The sequence below is a fragment of a genome, unplaced genomic scaffold (genome assembly GCF_019419815.1).
Source record: "Pyrus x bretschneideri cultivar Hongxiangsu unplaced genomic scaffold, Pyrus_bretschneideri_v1 Contig26, whole genome shotgun sequence".
In the NCBI taxonomy this organism is placed as follows: Eukaryota; Viridiplantae; Streptophyta; class Magnoliopsida; order Rosales; family Rosaceae; genus Pyrus; species Pyrus x bretschneideri.
This window is the reverse complement of record NW_025999568.1, coordinates 4850410-4861507: the sequence shown is the minus strand read 5'-3', so window position 1 is coordinate 4861507 and position 11098 is coordinate 4850410. Positions and strand designations below refer to the sequence as shown.

The 11098-nt window shown below is 37.7% G+C and overlaps 1 protein-coding gene across 2 annotated transcripts; it reads left to right on the top strand.

Moving 5' to 3' along the window:
• The first annotated feature begins 1418 nt into the window (after window positions 1–1418).
• Window positions 1419–7813, top strand: LOC103957157 (ABC transporter C family member 8). 2 transcript variants are annotated; one of them, XM_048587197.1, is made up of 11 exons: window positions 1419–1888; window positions 2182–4145; window positions 4227–4547; window positions 4648–4734; window positions 4820–5440; window positions 5530–5989; window positions 6076–6290; window positions 6379–6684; window positions 6808–6871; window positions 6992–7231; window positions 7428–7813. In XM_048587197.1, exons 1-11 carry the CDS (start codon window positions 1864–1866, stop codon window positions 7526–7528), a joined length of 4404 nt encoding a protein of 1467 aa, XP_048443154.1. In that variant the 5' UTR covers window positions 1419–1863; the 3' UTR covers window positions 7529–7813. The 2 variants fall into 2 exon arrangements, with proteins under 2 accessions (XP_048443154.1, XP_048443155.1); XM_048587198.1 differs by having other exon boundaries at window positions 1421–1888; window positions 2518–4145.
• Window positions 7814–11098: the final 3285 nt, after the last annotated feature.

Sequence of the window (11098 nt, the reverse complement as noted above, 5' to 3'; positions counted from 1 at the left end):
TGCTAAATGTCAAGAGTCAGGATAATAGAGTCGTCTAAAAAAATACATATGATATTATTTACACTACACTGTAGGTGTGGGAGAGTGGGTCTATCATAATAATTTGATTCAAATTCGTCTTCGGTGAGAATCGAACATAAGAACTCTTATTTATAAGTGAAAAAAAATATTACTATACCATAATATTAAGTGACAAAATAGAAAGAACGTTAGCAAGATCTTAAAATTGGGATTAGCCCGTAACCGACAAAACTAAACTACCCAACGATAGTCAAGTTTGGTTTACTTTCACCCATTACTTTAGTTAAAATCAGAACAAACTGATGTTATATAATAATTGGTTTGGGTGTGAAACCAAAATGGTTATCACCTTATTTTTGTGCGTTTATAAAGTTTGGCTTTTGGTTTTTAGTTTCCAATAATAGTTATCAAATAAATTTTTATTTTCTATTAAAATGATTGTCAAACGGGCTCAAGACATTTTATCAGTTATTAAAAAAAAAAAAATTCATGAATCTTGAATCTCTCCATATAAATATGTATATTTTTCACATTTTACTATATGTAGACTATTGTAATATTTAACGACTTAAGACATGACATGCCAGTTATATCCCAAGTGTCATGACTCCCATGATTGACGATTTTTGGCCGCAACAATCACTACCTATTCCAACGTCTCCAAAGTGATATTGATACGTACGTATCTGTTTTCTTGTCGATCTATTCTTTTCATCTATTTGATATTAATGGGATTCATTCCCCACTTTCCAATACAAATCACGATCGCCTTCAACCCATTTAATATGGTCTGGACAGGACAAGAGCACATGATAAAAAGAGCGATGGCTAAAACTCAAAGCCCACAAAACCAAATTGCCAAGTGAGTCCCCCTGCTCCGCCTCTTGATTATTATTGTCGGTGATGATAATATGATTAAACAATGGATTATTACTAATTAGAGTTGGTAAAATAAAGGGTTATTCAAAGTTTTGAAATTTGCTTTCTGCAAATGTTTTTCACGAGTTTAATGATTAGTGAAAAAAAAAAGAATAGAGATACAAAGGTGTCCTCCTGTAATTGTTTTTACATTGTAGGTGTACGTAAACAATATAAGACCGAATAAAATGTAGAAAGTAAAAACTGAAAGTCTGTGAAATTTGTTTTTCTGCGAATGTTTTTTACCAGATCAATGATGATTAGCAAGAAAAGGAAAAAAGAGAGAAAAAGGTGGAACATTGTTCTTGTTCATACATTCGGGTGTGGCTACAATGTCCCGTGACCTTAGTGCACTGGAATACGTAATGAAGATATATGATCTGTTTTTGTTTTTTTAAATTTGACCCGTTCTTGTACGTAAACATATGAAACTGCAAAAAAATATACACCAAAGACAAATTAAAAGAAAAATTAAAAACCTGGGGTTTGTGCAGTCAAGTTGGACTAAATAAAGAATGAATGTTTGGCTGAATTGTGTAAACATGTTTGCTAAGTAGCTTGTTTTTATATAATAAATAGAAATGCGAGAAGCAAAATTGTAGACGAGAAGTGTATAATAACAAGGAAATGCCTGAGGCGTCCATAATAAATAAGTAGTCTATTAGTTTGCCGATAATACAGACTGTCCATGCAATCAAACAAACAAATGAAACAAGATGCTGATGTGAGATCTACCATTTCTGCAGATTCACTGTTTTATTACTTTCTCTTTTCTGACAAGACGTTATACTACTTTATTTGTCTGGAGAAGGTGCAAGGGGCGGAAGTTAAGTGGGGTACTTCTTTCTATGAAGATGTGTATTGATATTTGAGCTCATCTCTCATACATAGTTTGGGGTGCTGCCGCAAAGACGTTGCACAAGTATGGCTTCCTTCAGGAGCTCAATTGGTAAGTACACAATATAATTTTCTCTATGAACATGGTATGTTTTTCAGTGAATTCGATTGATAAATTTGCTGCTGTTGTAGTGAAGTAGAATTCAATAGTGTGGTATTCAATGATCTTCATTAGTATAGCTTTTTACGTCTTCAACTCTTCGCCTTCTTTCTGTTTGATCATTTCTCTATGTCAATGTATAATTGCACTCCATGCACTTTTTCATTTTGCTTGTGTTTTCCAACTTTTCCCAGTGCTTAACATGCAGTTTTGTGATGATTTGTGATTGGTTTTCGGATATCCAGGGAGTAGTTTTTCACGGATTTGTGGTGGTGAACTTGAACTGGGTTCTTACTGCACTCAAAGAACTATTATCAATGGCATAAATCTGGTCTTCCTCTGTGTTTTTCTCTTATTTACCCTTATAAGCACCATACGGAAGCATTATATTACTGTTCCAGCCAGAAGGGACCAGTTCTCTCTAGCTATTTCAATTTGCTGTGCTCTTACTAGCATTGCATATTTTGCTGCTGGTTTATGGGATCTAATATCCGAAAGTGATGATCAATCGGAACATTTTGTCCGGTTGAATTACTTTGCCAAAGGACTAATTTGGATTTCTTTCACTGCTTCATTGCTAGTGCAAAGTTCCAAATGGATCAAAATCTTGAACTCTGTTTGGTGGTTCTCCTCATTTTCATTGGCCTCGGCTCTAAACATCGAAATACTTGTAAGAACTCATAGCATTCAGATGTTTGATGCAATGACATGGCCAGTGAGCTTCTTACTTCTGTTGTGTGCTGTTCGAAACCTCAGTCACTGTGTTCATCAGCATGCCCAAGATAACAGCCTATCTGAACCTCTATTGAGCAAAAAATCGACAAGAAAGAGCCAGAAATCAGAACTAGATCGGGCTAGCTTCCAAAGCAAACTGACATTTGCTTGGATTAACCCTTTACTCAACTTGGGTTCCTCGAAAACATTAGCTCTCGAAGACATCCCTTCTCTTGTTTCTGAAGACGAAGCAGATTTAGCGTACCTAAAGTTTGCCAATGCATGGGATTCACTCTTAAGGGAGAAGAGCTCAAGCAGCACCAGGAACCTGGTTCTACAGACGGTAGTGAAAGTTTACATGAAAGAAAATATGTGGATAGCATTTTGTGCATTTATCAGGACAATTGCAATTGTAATTTCTCCTCTTATATTGTATGCTTTTGTAAATTACTCGAATAATGAAAATGCAACTCTCTCTGAAGGCTTCACTATAGTGGGGTGTCTAGTTCTTTCCAAAGTGGTTGAATCTTTAAGCCAGAGACATTGGTTTTTCGACGCAAGGAGGTCTGGAATGAGGATGAGGTCAGCCTTGATGGTGGCAGTTTATAAAAAGCAGCTCAAGCTTTCTAGCTTGGGAAGGAGAAGGCACTCAGCTGGTGAGATTGTAAATTATATAGCAGTTGATGCCTATCGAATGGGCGAGTTCCCATGGTGGCTACATTCGACATGGACATATGCGTTGCAACTATTCCTTGCCATTGGAGTTCTTTTCTGGGTGGTGGGTCTTGGTGCTCTTCCTGGTTTGCTTCCTCTAGTCATTTGTGGTCTCTTGAATGTGCCATTTGCAAAGACACTTCAAAAGTGTCAGTCCCAATTCATGATCGCTCAAGATGAGCGACTCAGAGCCACTTCTGAGATCCTGAACAGTATGAAAATCATCAAGTTACAGTCTTGGGAAGAGAAATTTAAAAACATTGTCGATTCCCTTCGTGAACGTGAATTCAAATGGTTGTCTGACTCGCAATTTAGAAGGGCTTATGGAACTTTGCTGTATTGGATGTCACCCACCATCATCTCTTCAGTTGTCTTTCTCGGATGTATCATTTTCAAAAGTGTCCCTCTTAATGCAAGTACCATATTCACGGTTCTAGCTTCACTAAGGAGCATGGGGGAACCTGTAAGAATGATACCAGAGGCTCTTTCAGTGCTAATCCAAGTCAAGGTTTCATTTGACAGGCTCAATGTGTTTTTGCTTGATGACGAGCTGAAAAATGATGAAGTAAGGAAGTTGCCCTCAATGAATTCCGATAAGAGCTTAAGAATAGAAAGAGGTAATTTCAGCTGGTATCCTGATCAATCAACAGATCCAACTCTTAGAGATGTGAATTTAGAAGTGCAAAGGGAGCAGAAAGTTGCAGTTTGTGGACCAGTTGGAGCAGGAAAATCATCACTACTATACGCTATACTTGGAGAGATGCCGAAAATTTCAGGAACTGTGAGTTGAAAACATATGAAAACTTCAATATACTCGATGCACTAAGTTTTTTATTTTAACTTTATTAATGCTTGCAAGCAGGTTGATGTATTTGGAACCATAGCCTATGTTTCTCAAACTTCTTGGATACAAAGTGGGACAGTCCGTGATAACATACTCTACGGCATGCCAATGGACAAGAACAAATATGAGAATGCCATAAAAGCTTGTGCTTTGGATAAGGACATCAATAGTTTTGACCACGGTGATCTTACTGAAATAGGCCAGAGGGGGATTAACATGAGTGGAGGGCAGAAGCAGCGGATTCAACTGGCCCGAGCTGTCTATAGTGATGCTGATATTTATCTCCTTGATGATCCCTTCAGTGCAGTGGATGCCCATACTGGTGCAACTCTATTTCATGTAAGAAAGACAAAGATCAAGCGTTTTAAGAAGCATGAAAATCACATTTATCGTCGTAATCTCATAGAAACAGTTTACTCAATTTGAATGACTTGTGCAGGAATGCGTCATGGCCACTCTAGCAAAGAAAATTGTAATTCTGGTGACTCATCAAGTTGAATTCATCTCAGAAGTTGATAAAATTCTAGTACGTTGTTGTTAACTCATTTTTGCAGTTTATTTGCAATAAATATTCAAATTGGTTTGCTCATGAAACCTTATTTCATTTGCAGGTAATGGAGGGTGGACAAGTTACTCAATCTGGAAGCTATGAGAATCTCTTGATGGCAGGAACAGCATTTGAGCAACTTGTAAATGCTCATAGAGATACAGTAACAACATTGGGTCCTTCGAATAATCAAAGCCAAGAAGAATCTGAAAAGGGAGATATAGTTATGCCGGAGGAACTTCAGACAGCTTACCTCACTACAAATAACAGTGAAGGGGATATTTCTGTGAAGGGTGTGCCTGGCGTGCAACTAACAGAAGAAGAAGAGAGAGGGATTGGTGATGTTGGACTGAAACCCATTCGGGATTATTTTCTTGTGTCCAAAGGAACTCTTCTTGTAATCTTTGGCATAATGACACAATCTGGTTTTGTTGGTCTTCAGGCTATTTCAACTTATTGGCTAGCTCTAGGCATTCAAATGCCTAACGTAACCAATGGCATGCTCATCAGCGTTTATACAGCAATTTCAACACTTAGTGCTGTCTTTGTATATCTAAGGTCATTTTCAGCAGCTTATATGGGATTGAAAGCTTCTAAAGCCTTTTTCTCTGGTTTCACCGACGCTATTTTTAAGGCTCCTATGCTCTTCTTTGACTCAACCCCTGTTGGCCGGATTTTGATACGAGTAAGTAGACAAAATGCTACTTTATGCACTCTGGTAATTGTATTCCAATCACTTGTTATCAAAACCATTTTATATTTATACTTTTGCAGGCCTCATCTGATTTAAGTATTTTGGATTTTGATGTACCTTTCTCCATCATCTTCATAATGTCTGCTGGCCTTGAACTCCTGGCAACGATTGGAATTATGGCTTCTGTCACATGGCAAGTTCTCATTGTAGGCATTCTCGCCATGGTTGCCGCAAAATATGTTCAGGGGTATTATCTAGCCACTGCAAGGGAACTAATAAGAATCAATGGAACAACCAAAGCTCCGGTTATGAACTATGCATCGGAGACAGCACTTGGAGTGGTTACTATAAGAGCTTTTAAAATGGTTGACAGATTCTTCCACAACTACTTGAAGCTAGTTGACACAGATGCCCGACTGTTCTTTCATTCTAACGCAACCATGGAGTGGTTAATTTTAAGGACAGAAGTACTTCAAAATTTGACCCTTTTTGTGGCTGCTTTCTTACTTATCTTACTTCCCAAGGGTTATGTTGCTCCAGGTACTTATTAAGAGCAATCCATGTGTTGAATTTCAGGTGTTTATAGGTGTTTAACTTGAAAAAAAAAATTTACTTGATGTCTGCAGGGCTTATTGGCCTTTCGCTGTCATATGCTTTAACGCTAACGGGGACACAAATTTTTGTGACACGATGGTATTGCAACTTATGCAACTACATTATCTCAGTTGAAAGGATAAAACAATTCATGATGATTCCGCCAGAGCCTCCTGCAATTGTGGAGGACAAGAGGCCGCCATCTTCATGGCCTAACAAGGGTAGAATAGAGCTCTATTCTCTGAAGGTAATATACTATTGTTGTTCTTTAACTACCTTATCATTTGATCAGGTTGAAATTCTAATAATTGATTATTTCTTTTGGTTGATTACAGATAAAGTATCGTTCTAATGCTCCTCTAGTTCTAAAGGGAATTACATGCACATTCAAAGAAGGCACTAGAGTAGGAGTTGTGGGAAGGACAGGAAGCGGAAAAACTACACTCATAAGCGCTTTGTTTCGCTTAGTAGAGCCGGCAAGTGGTAAAATTCTTATAGATGGACTTGACATATGTTCGATGGGCCTAAAAGATTTGAGAATGAAGCTAAGCATCATCCCCCAAGAACCAACTCTTTTCAGAGGTAGCATCCGAACCAACTTGGATCCTCTAGGTCTTTACTCTGATGATGAGATATGGAGGGTGAGCTAACTGACTCCGGTTAAATGATGAAAAAGGCTTTCCCTGCATAATTTTACTTTAGGCATTACATACAATGCGTTCTGTTTCGTACTAGTACGATTTTAAGGACATTTTCATCTGCAGGCTCTAGAGAAGTGCCAGCTCAAGGCGACAGTCAGCAACCTACCAAATCTACTTGACTCCTCTGGTGAGTTTATGATCTTTCCTATGACTGAATGAGAAACATAATGATGAACATCTTACTTAATCCCCGGTTCCAACTACAATCATATTGTACTGTAAATTATAACTATAATGACTTCAACAGTGAGTGATGAAGGGGAAAATTGGAGTGTCGGGCAACGCCAGCTCTTTTGCCTCGGAAGAGTCCTTCTCAAGAGGAACAGAATTTTAGTTCTCGATGAGGCTACTGCCTCCATTGATTCTTCAACAGATGCCATTCTGCAGAGAATCATAAGGCAGGAATTCGCAGAATGCACTGTTATAACTGTAGCTCACAGAGTTCCAACCGTCATAGACAGTGACATGGTCATGGTTCTCTCCTATGGTATGCTTTTCTTTCCAATCATCTCTTAATCGCATTTCAATATAATTTGAGACAGAAAAAATTCGAACACGTCTAATTCAATTAGAATTTTTAAAATTTTTGATAAACCAGTCTTACCAGGGGGATATGATGTTTTCTGTAATTGGTTATTAAATCCTAATGCTAACATGTAGTGTGATTTTGTTTGAAAAAATAGGGAAGTTGGTGGAGTATGAACAACCTTCAAAGCTGTTGGCTACCAACTCCTACTTCTCCAAGCTTGTTGCTGAATATTGGTCAAGCTGCAAGAAAAACTGATGCCACCAATTAAAATGTCAGCACCACAAATCACCTAGTTCGCAATATAAATTCCCTGCTCCTAGAAAATTAGTATTCATGGCTGAAATCATCGATGGAACGTAATGCTTATTGTGGAAGAAAAAATGCAGATGTAATTATCATTTGTAACTTACAAATCAACGTAATGCTGTTAAGATTGTCTTCGTGTTATGAGAAGCTTGAGATCACTATAAAAATGGAATAATAGACCTTCAAATCTTCATGTTGGAATAACACTCGTTGTAGAAACAGATGTTTTGCTCCTTTCCTTTCGTCCCTTATCTTTCTCCTTTTTGTTTTTTTTGTTTTTGGGTATATTCAAATTTCCAAGGCCATCCCTTTACTTCTACAGAATCAAATTGATGGTGGTTTCGTAGTGAAGTTGATGCTAAGGTTTGGAATGGATTGGTAATTAGATTTGCAGCAAAGTTTCTTGATGTCTAACATTTACAGGTTTAATACTAGTGGATAAAAAAACAAAACTGAATATAATACAAGCACTAGTGTTCAAACACTAATCAATTAATTGGTTTTTATGTCCTTAACTACTAGTTTTGTTTGAGTTCACTCCACAGTTTCATATTGGAGTAAAATTATGCAGAAATTATTGGTTAATGATCTACAAAATGAACTATTCAGATCATGGAGAACGAAATTATTTTGTAAAAAAGCCATAAAATTAGATGTTGCGCAAGAAAAAGAAGGTCAAGGTGCTTCTCCTAAAGTTTACTTGCCATATTATCATGCATAGTTTGACGTACCCTACTACTTTTAGGAGTTCCATTAGATGATATATCATATATGCTTTGAATATTTTAGACATTAAACGTAGTGTGTGACACTTTCTAATTAAAGAATACAAATCATTTCACTAGCTCATGACGTTTCTTAATAATTTTTGTCTATTAGAGCTAAAAGGCACATATAATTATTCAATCATTTGCAGGGAAACACAGTAGGTTAGAATTGAAAAAAAAAATATTGCTAGACAGTGGAATCATAGTGGAGGAATCAAATATTGTCTCTTTAAAGGAAAATGGATCCAAAATCTAGTGTGGATTAAAGAGTAAGCATTAGCTTTGAGCTGTCATTAGCTAGCCCTTAGTTGTGTGAAAGAGAAATTGAAATCCTTAGTTTATGTGAGGTGGGGCAGCTGAATGAGTTAATGAAGACTGTCAAATTTAGTCCAATTTATCTAATCATTGTGCTCTTAAAAGTGAGATATGGAGTGAATCTATTTCCCTTTTTAGGGAAATGGGAGCTTATTGGATTATTTTCTATTGGAAGTATTGGCGGTTGCCCTACCTACACGCTTGTATCCCTTAATTTAGGGTGATTTGATCTTGTTACTTGTAATTAGAGTTTTCCTATAATTAGGGATAACTTCATAGATGTTAAGGTTGTGATGTGTTGGCCAACGGGCACTTAGGCTGGCCAATGGTTCTTAACCTGGCCAGCGGTCATTAGCCTTCCCGTGTTTCATGTATATATACCTTTGTAATCTTGTAGAGAAATATAATGAGAAAAAAGCATTCTCTTCCATATTTTCCACATGGTATCAGAGTAGGAACCTTAACCGGCCTGTCTCTATTGTTGTCCCTTCTCTTCTTTTGCACATTTTTTTCTATAATGGCAGAAGATAATCTTTTTGGCTCTGAAGCTGAAAGCTTCACAGCTCCTTGCCCTAGTTTTCCAGAAGCTGAAGTCAACCCAAACCAACACTTGTGTTCTGTGTTGTTAAATGAGTTTAACTATTTTCCATGGTCTAGATCAATATCTCTTGCCCTTGGAGGAAGATCTAAACTTGGATTCGTCAATGGAAGTATTGAAGCACCTGACGTCTCATCGCCGGAGTATGAAGCATGGCTGTGCAAAGACCAGCTGGTCATGTCGTGGCTCCTCAACTTCATGGCTCCTCAACTCCATGGATCCTAAGCTGTTTGAAATTTTCAGTTTTTCAGAATCCTCCAGTTCTCTTTGGAAGGCAGTCAAAGACATGTATGGAAATCAAAACAATGTTGCTCGAGTGTTCCAGCTTAAGAGGAATCTTGCAAGTCTTCAACAAGGTGATAAATCCTTTGTTCATCATCTCGGTTGCATGAAAAATATGTGGAACGAACTAGATATGTATTAACCACACACTATCGATGCTGTCGTACTGTTAAAAAGGTCCGAAGAAGACAAAATCTTTCATTTGCTTGCAAGTTTGGGTTCGGAATATGAAGATCTTAGAAGCCATATTCTAATGAATCTCGAACTTCCATCATTTGTAAGTGTTTGCACTACTATCCAGCGAGAAGAAGTACGCAGAAAAGTCATGAATGTTGACGTAAAATCTAGTGTGTCTAAGGCTAGAGCTTTTGTGACAAATCACAAGTCATTTGGAGATAAAGTATACAGGGGGAAAAGGCCAGATCTAAAGTGTCTACACTGTAATAATGTTGGACATCTAATAGATCGATGCTGGATATTGCACCCTGAGTTGAAGCCAAGGTTTGAAAACAAGCCTTCAAGAGATCATAAGGGCTCACAAACTAGACCACATACAAACAAGTACCACGTTACTGCTACATCTATCGGTGGGTCGATGAACTTCACAGCCAATCCGGCTGACTTGCTGAATGAGTTCTCAACCTACCTTCAAACCAAAAAATGAAGCACAGGTGAAATATCGACTGGGGGAAGTCAAACTGCTCTCCTTGGACAGTTTGCAGGATTCTTAGCTGAGTCTGGTCATGTACCTCAAAGAAACATTCCAGGTATCATGTGTGCTCTTTCAACTGCTCTAAATGTTAGTCACTCTCATGATTTTTGGATTATAGACTCAGGTGCCACAGATCACATGACAAATCAATATTCAAAGCTATACGATTTTGAAAGCTACACTAAACCATCACTAGTTTCTATAGCAAATGGTAGAGGTGTGCCAATTCTAGGTAGAGGGAAAGTTAAACTGATCTCAGAAACTATTGAGTCCACAGCTTTATATGTTCCATCCTTTCCTTTTCAATTATTGTCCGTAGGAAGGATTACAAATTCTCTAAACTGTCGTGCAATTTTTCTCCCCCACAATGTTGTTTTTCAGGATCTAGCCACCAAGAAGCTGATTGGTGAAGCTCACTACCTAAATGGGTTGTACTATTTTTCAAATGACCTTAATGTTCCAAAGGGGTTCCAAGTCAGCTCAAACCTAGAACATCGGTTGTGGCACCAATGCCTAGCACATCCCTCAGAATTTGTGTTGTCTACGTTGTTCCCTAGTTTATGCAAATCCTCACTTGTATGTGAAATTTGTCATTTGTCAAAATTTACTAGACTCCCATTCAATTCTTCCATGTCTAGGACTAGCAAGCTTTTTGAGATGGTGCACTCCGAAGTTTGGGGACATGCACCTCTAGAGTCTTTTGATGGTTATAGGTACTACGTTACTTTTGTTGATGATTTCTCAAGAGCCACTTGGTTGTACCTCCTAAAATTCAAAAGTGAAGTCATGGATGCTTTCAAGAATTTTCACAATCTTGTCATGAACCATTTTTCGTCTCAAATTCA